Here is an 8,371-nt window from a genome sequence, read left to right as displayed (position 1 = left end):
AAATCTAATGTGTACAAAGAAAGGATTCGTAAGGACATAGCGCTGAAATCCAGAAAAGAGTATACATAAATTAGGGTGCCTACGTTCTCCTAACAGCTATGGTCATGTGAAGACTAAGGATACACAACCGAAAGAGTAGGTAAAAGAGACAGAAACGTTAGATCCCCAGTGCTGCAATGAGGGCTAGGAAATCACTCTGAATTGCTTCAATGTTGTTCACGTAGAAGACATCGAGGTAGCTCAAAATAAGTCACTTCCTAACGACATGCAGCAAGAAACAGAAGGTCTATAACCATGAACCTTTACAGGAAGTGAAGAGTAAAGAAAATATTTAAAATGGTGCAATATGCAAACTGGCAATATCAGTCCCTGCGAGGTGTATTTATTTGAACATAGCAGCTACTTTATATTTTAAACGTTGCGCAGAAAACTATAGTGCTTACATACAAAAAAAATCTTTGTTCTCATTTTCGTTTATGTGAATAAATAATTTAATCAAATATTCAAATAATATCTAACAACACATTTACGTAGCTACATACCAGTCTTGGATATATTTTGCACCCCCCCTCCCCCCTTTACCCCCTCCCCATCCGGGATGCATATTGATCCAGACGCGTGAAGTAAAAATCATCAACAGGACATTCATTTTAATACACAACTGACTTTAAATAAGTTATATAACTAAAATAAATTTTGTTCAATAATGATGTGACGTCCCATGATAAAGCGTGTTGTAACATTCTTTCTTTAACTTTGACATGAAACGATCACTATTGAAAGAGTACGTCTCCTCTTCTGAACATAAACTGCGTCGTAGACTGTTTGTTTGTTCTCGGTTATTGACATAGGCTCATTGCCTTAGAAATCATGACATCCCAGTGGAAGGGATAACAAAGCAGCTCATTTTAAGTCCATAGCCAGCAAATTTCATATGCCTCGTCGGTCAATTTCCCAATAACAAATATCATCTAACCAATCAGATTTGAGCCAAATGGCGAAGGGAGGCCCGCAAACTAAATAAGAAATATCGAATGCATTAAGCAAACAGACTGCTCAATAGGATTGCTTACGTAAAAAGCCGGTATAAAACCAGAGGATAGCCATTACCGTGACAGCGACAGACGCTCCTTGACGAGAGAGGGAAAGAGATATTTGTATATTTTTTACGTTAGGTTTCGGATCCCAACACGACCTGTAATAGAAAGAGGTGGCTAAGGAAGCACGTTTTTATATCTTACCAGCCCTATTCGGGACCATGGCAAAGAACTTCCATTTCTTCCCCGGGTTTGTGACATGGATACTCTTTCTAGGAACAACGGGCCTATGGAATGCCGCGCAGGGTTACACCTACGGCGAGTAAGTGGCGCCCTTTATATATAATCCTATGTCATAGTGTGAGACAGAGTATCTATAAAGGAAGGACTTTTTACATGTTCATGCTATTTGAAATAAGTTATACCCAGCTATAATTAATATAAATTTAATATTTATTTGATTTAAATGTTATCAGACTGGAGCCAGATTTTAATTTCTAAAAAAATAGCACCGTATTTACATACCACTTGTATTTATAAATATAATGCCGCTCTTTGAATGGTCGGTTTGCGGTACAATACCAGTGTAATGTTTTACATGAGTAAAACACCGCTTTTATTTTCAAGATGATGCAATATCTTGTCGGTAAAATACAGATAAACACCTAAAATTCAAGTCACTCTCTAGTTCCGAGCTATCGGATTCAGTCTCTAATTGGTTCTACTGCTAAGTCGATTATCAAAATTATAATTTACGAAGCATTATTTTCTTCCGAATTCAATAATTCTATTATGATTTTGGGAATTGATTAATTTCACGTACCTCATCCCCTGTCTACAGAAAGAATTACTAGACAAGATACATTGTTCAACGACTAACGAAGCTTGATAATTACCTCATGCAAAACATTAATAACTTTGTTTATGGTTGCCCACAAATGGACAATGAAATAGGACTTAGCAAACTAGATTGAATGTTTTAACCGATTTTAACCGATTAATTCAACACATTTTTTTCTCATAACGACATATACAAAACATTGGTTATTATGCGCCATTTAAATATTTTACCATACAATTTTAAGAATTAATAGCCTCTCGAGGCGGAACTGATTTAGTAATATAAACAGTTATGCAGAAGTGGATCGTGTTTGTTTTATAAATTTACCATCTCATGCCTAATTAGTTTTATCTGTTGTATTTTTCTTCTACTACTGAAAAGAAAAGTCTCCACATTAGATTCATGCATGTTAATCGTGCTAAATAAGTGTTTAAGAGGCACATCTGTACACCGGCTATTAGTACATAGTTACACGGGCATTGTTACTCCACGTCTAAACGCGGATCGTACCATTGATCTCGTGCGTTAGTCATATTTATCGGCAGGCAAGTTGGCTACGTTTCATACGGAGTGGAAGTTTATGTTAGATGTAAGCGTGTTGACAGCAGCTGGTGGTCCAGCTTTGAGTGAGATAAAATGTACACACACATTATTAGCTTTGTATTTAGGTCAGTAGGTAAGACATTGTTCTCAAACACTTCATTTTGATAAATCGGTTATTGCATTGTGTAATATTTGATAAAGTAAGTTTGTTGACGAAATTCACTTAAAATAGGAGTAAACTTGCTATGCTGTGCGATTTGCGTTCGTTTATTATAATTATACTGTCGCAAATTAGGTTAAACTAATCGTTTCCATGTGAGAAATAAATTTCCTGTTTGCTTAACAACCGCTTTCTGGTAGACAATTCCTGATCGCTTATTTTATCGGTTACTTAAACTTTGTTTAGCCAGGTTGTGTCATGTCACCGGGTCCTTTCTCCCGTTTGCTTTAGTGAATTTAAAGGTCGTTTCCATGATGCCTTGAAGCATCATGGTTTTTGATTAAATACGTCATAAGTTTAAATATAATATAATGGAGTAACATACACTTAAATGTGAGGAATGTACGGTATAGGATATTATTGCTTTAGGTAATTGACTGCACGAGACCGACGTTATGTGAATAAATAATATTCCGTTATATTTGCAGCGCAGTATTATTTCGTAACTACCGAAAATAATAAGCGCATAATCATTGCTGCTCGATCGATGCTGTGAAAAAGGGGCATTGCACCCATTTTCATTGTATGACCTTTTCGCACACACATTTATTCTTTTATTTTGGAATGGGGAGTCCTTCGTTGAAGACAATTAAATAAACTCCTATTTAATATATATGTAAATGACATAACAGTTACGTGTCGATTAATCATTTAATATCTCCACTGTACATAATTACAAAGATAAATACTCAATACTGTTTTTGGACGTTAAATACATAATTCTCTGATTATGATAAAAGTGTGATGTTATATCAATCATACAGAACAGTGTTGTCTATTCACCGCATGCAAAGCTGTCAATTCGCTGTTCAACTGCAGAAAATATGACATAAAACGTCGTTTAAGTAAACACTTCATTTCAGAAATTGTTTGTCATTTAACATGAAATATATGTGAATGTTGGTTTTTATTTAACGGAAAACGATTAATATAATATTGGTTTTCATTAATTGTACTTATCTGAAAGTGCGCATATATATAAATATTCGCAGTTAAGACATAAAAAACATACATAAAATGTTAGATAACATTATAAACATGGGACAAAATAAAAATAAAACATTAATCGAATCATGTCTGAATTTATCAAAATGTTATTTTCAAGACATATCTATTTAGTGAAAATGTTATTTGACCATGCCGACATTTTACTGCTTCACTCGACGAATTCCGCAACCGTGTTGCGTTTGTTTGTACAATGTGTTCGAGACGGACAATTAAGAAGGTGCTACCCAAATCCAACATCCGTAATATAGTGAATGAAGCAAAACGTTCAGCGTTCCAGTTGCTATGTTGACTATTGTTTGGAGTTTATTATCCTATCTTTTATTTCCATTGCAAATGTCTGATCTATTTCTAGACTTTGAAATTTTAGAAAACATCTTATATGTCAACTGTTTTCTCAGATGTAAACTTCATTCGTTCCCCTCAAATGGTTGTAGGCGCGTGATGAACCGCTGATGCAAGTAGAAGTAATATGAAACAATGTCACTATACTAGGAGGAACAGGTACATTTAAACCTAGACTGAAATTTCATTTTATTATATCGTTTTATGTATAAACGTTTTCAAATTTTTGATTTTTCTAATAGATATTAAGAACATGGACTTCATACATTTACGATAAGAAGTTAGACAGAATGCCAAGTTTTGTGTATAAAACCGAATTCACTCTAGATTGGCAATGTCAACACCATATTAAAGCTGACATGTCTATTTTAATACCGATCTTAGACTTTACTCAATCAAATAAACCATATTATCAGACTTGATGTCAATGATATCCCCGATAACCGATACACTTAGCAATGCCTTAAGCTATGCTGACGGATGTCGATCAGATTTGAGCCATAAAATAAAACATATTGGAATAATCAGCTATCAGTCTATATTGTTTGATACTGACAGGTAGTAATTTTTATCTTACTCTGCTCACATACACACATGGGAGGGAACAATTAGGTGTTGAATTAAACGTAACGTAAAGTAACAAATACAACATCAAAGCTAGTACAACGGCGTATGTGTGTCATACCATGGGTTTTCTATACTATATAAGCTGTACTGCGGAGACAGGTAACAAAAAAACCGAGAATTAGTTTTCAAATATCTTGTAGAGGAAAATATCCCTTTGTCAGTTCACAATCTAAATCTATTAAGTAGATCGATAAATTCAGACACACCCGGTTAGTTTCGTTCCGAACAGCTGCTGCGCTACAGTACAAACTGATTTAAATATGATCGATTAAGTAAACTTTAAGTCACATGGTAGTAATACGGCATTCTAGTAGTTAAGGATCATCGCACCACTGCGAAAAATGTAACTCAGTGATGGAAACTGTTTTGATTAAATAATTTCTGAAAAGAAACCATACCTTACGGGACTTCTATGAAGAAATATAAAGGTGAAACAAACAACATATACGCAACAATAGTGCTTTGAGAGTAACAATTCAGTCGGGCTAGACTAGGATTCGAACCCTGGACTTCAGTCTGATGTATTATTGAGCTACTTGGTCATCGGATGTGTCATGCCCCAATTGTTTTACCGTCATATCAAAATGGAAGTTGAGGGGAGGTAACTGTATATAGGGAAAAACCACATTGCACTGAGAAAGCGATCCATTACACAGATGTTAATAGATTATTGTCGTCGCATCAATGTAGTACACTGTACTTACATCAATGTAGTACACTGTACTTACATCAATGTAGTACACTGTACTTACATCAATGTAGTACACTGTACTTACATCAATGTAGTACACTGTACTTACATCAATGTAGTACACTGTACTTACATCAATGTAGTACACTGTACTTACATCAATGTAGTACACTGTACTTACATCAATGTAGTACACTGTACTTACATCAATGTAGTACACTGTACTTACATCAATGTAGTACACTGTACTTACATCAATGTAGTACACTGTACTTACATCAATGTAGTACACTGTACTTACATCAATGTAGTACACTGTACCTACATCAATGTAGTACACTGTACTTACATCAATGTAGTACACTGTACTTACATCAATGTAGTACACTGTACTTACATCATTTTAGAACTTAAGAAAACTGTGAGTATATTAAACACAATCGAGTTTTTACGCCCTTGCAACAGCCAGGTTTAAATAAGGACGACATAATGAAGGTCTGGTAAATATCATTTTAATGTTTAGATACAACGAAGAAAAAAAACCCGATTCTGCAAAGGCCCCACTTTAGAAATATATAACACGGAATATAGTTTTAAGACCTTTGCGTTTCAAAATAGTTTTTTGATTATTGAAATACCAAAGTGGAATAGAAAGCTCCCTGGCGACGTTGGACACTCGCGACCTATGATGAGTGATGAACTACGAAGGCCTGCAATAGTTGTCGGGTCATTAGCCATGCAATTGGTGCAGCGGATATTCTATATATATATATATTTCTGTATATAAAAGTCATGTTTTATAACCTCGTATTACGTCACAAATTAGAGGATGAACACTCTGATTCACAAGCAGCATTGTTTCATTTGCAGTGAAAACGTCTGTATGATCGACGTGACAAGAACAAATCAAACAGAAGCTCCATGCAAAGACTATCTGGACCTAGTGCTCACAGATAACCCATTCACGCTGATGATGAAAGAAAGCTTCCCAACCAAAGAGGAGTATGACGATCGAGTTAATATATTAATGGGTAAGTGTTGTAAATTCGACTTTATCGCTGGGGTGTTAGTTCCTATTGATGTGGTCTTTTGAGAACTTTGACTGAAATACAAAGAAATCATGGTCTTACTGAATTCTGCAAAATATATATAATTTACTTCAAGATATCTCTTTTGAACTTATTCAGACATCTCTACTAATTCATGAGATACCTTATAGAGAATTAAGATTCTCATATAATACAAATTACATTATAAGTCCCCGTTATATTTAGATAAGTTTTATTCATAAGAATAAAGATTTTATTCATTTAAAACTATTTTTCATACATTTAGATGTATCTGCATTTCGTTAAATGCAAATGATTGAAAGATATTTGAATTAAAATGAGTATAATCTCTATATCTTTGATAAACATCTTAAGCCAAAAATATTGCGTATACATTTGTGTCGTCTAGATCTCTATATAAAGTCAAGTTGACATGTAATTGTGAAAAATGAGTATACTATGCGATGGTAAAAAAATAGCGGAGATATACACGGCTTGTAGTGTTATTTTTTTTTACATTTTCACTGCAGTGCCTTGTTGTCGATCGTAACGTCATTATAACCAGGCGTCAGATTTTACGCTAATAATTCTCGCGCTTTTTTGACGTAATAGTATCTGCGTCGTTTTACTTAAAAAGGTGCAATACTATATATATTTCATCCATATGACAGAATTTGCCGACATATTCACCAGGGACCACGGTTGCCAAGTGGTTAAGGCGTCTGACTTACTGCTACCACTAGTCCTCACTGGATCGCGGGTTCGAGGCCTACGTGGGGCAGTCGTCAGATACTGACCGTAGGTCGGTGGTTGTTTTCCGGGAACTCCGGCTTTCCTCCACCACAAAAAACTTGGCACGCCTTAACTAACAATAGCTGTTGATAGATCGATCATTTATAATACTCGTAAAATATGTATAGAAGTCAACAGGGAACCAGTAAATACCCTTGCGCATAAATAAGTGGTGGCCACACGTGTTATCCTGTTCAAATGATAGGTCAGTTGCTATCCTTTATAACGTAAGAACAGCTCAGGTTGAATTTGATCGAAGGTTATTTCAAAACCTCCTTTTCTTTAAACATTGTAAAGTATAGAAGGATTACCAGACTCCTTGAAACAAAAAGTTATTTGTATATATTAATGAAACAATTCTATGTATTTTTTAAATAAGTGATATTTATTTGATATCGGAGGAGTATGTTTTAAGAACATGAAGTTCGTAATTGTTTAACTGCATGTCTAAGTATAAGTTGTGTAGATGTGAATGCAGAGTACTTCTTTATGGAAGTTTGAATGAGAGTTTCAATATACTGTAAAGTGTTTATTTTAGCGGACTCAAATGTTAGCGCTTCACCATTTTTTTTTTACTGATAAACGCATTGATGAATTGGCACGTTCACAATATATGAAATGGAAATCTATGATCGTAAATCAACGCAGTCATGAATTTCAAAAATATTCTTCTTCTAGTTGTAGTTAGTCTCTAACTGTTACTTAATCATTTTCATAATCATGAAAGGGAATTTCTGACATACAAAAAAGACATCTGATATTACGATAGCATGACAGTCTTGCATGCTGTTAAACAAAACGTTCTTCCACGTCTATACAATAATAACACTTTCACATTATTTATCAATACAAAAAAATATATATCATTTTCGTTGCAAGTCAGACATTTTACGCAGGTAAAATGGAAAAGATGCTTAAAATATGGTATCATTATTTGTTCTTTCAACTTAACCTTACCGACGCGTATCAACATAATCAAGTGAACTATTATTAAGACATGCAACTTTGAATATTTTGTTAAATGTTACACGAAAAACATTTAAACGCACGTTTTCAGTGATGAACATGTTGTTATTATTATATGTTATTGCAAGAGAGGAACTGAGGTTATCGATAGCATATATTGGATATTAAGCAATAACCTGCGTTCAGTTGACAGGTTAAGGTTGAAGTTGCCTTTATTCGCACATAATAAACAGTTCGATATTAAGATTTAATCTA

At 34.5% G+C, this 8,371-nt stretch overlaps 1 protein-coding gene across 1 annotated transcript in view; it reads left to right on the top strand.

The window, feature by feature from the left end:
• Positions 1-1,117: 1,117 nt before the first annotated feature.
• Positions 1,118-8,371, top strand: part of LOC110442399 (SCO-spondin-like) — a gene marked incomplete at its 3' end in the record, with an annotated part of 50,741 nt that continues 43,487 nt past the window's right edge. Inside the window, exons 1-2 of the mRNA XM_021485993.1 lie at positions 1,118-1,359; positions 6,180-6,340. Coding sequence (XP_021341668.1) covers positions 1,259-1,359; positions 6,180-6,340 — 262 coding nt within the window. The remainder of the gene's footprint in view (positions 1,360-6,179; positions 6,341-8,371) is intronic.

The sequence above is a fragment of the Mizuhopecten yessoensis genome, unplaced genomic scaffold (assembly GCF_002113885.1).
Source record: "Mizuhopecten yessoensis strain PY_sf001 unplaced genomic scaffold, ASM211388v2 scaffold716259, whole genome shotgun sequence".
Lineage (NCBI taxonomy): Eukaryota > Metazoa > Mollusca > Bivalvia > Pectinida > Pectinidae > Mizuhopecten > Mizuhopecten yessoensis.
Note: the sequence above shows the minus strand (reverse complement) of the source record. Positions and strands in the feature narration are given on the sequence as shown.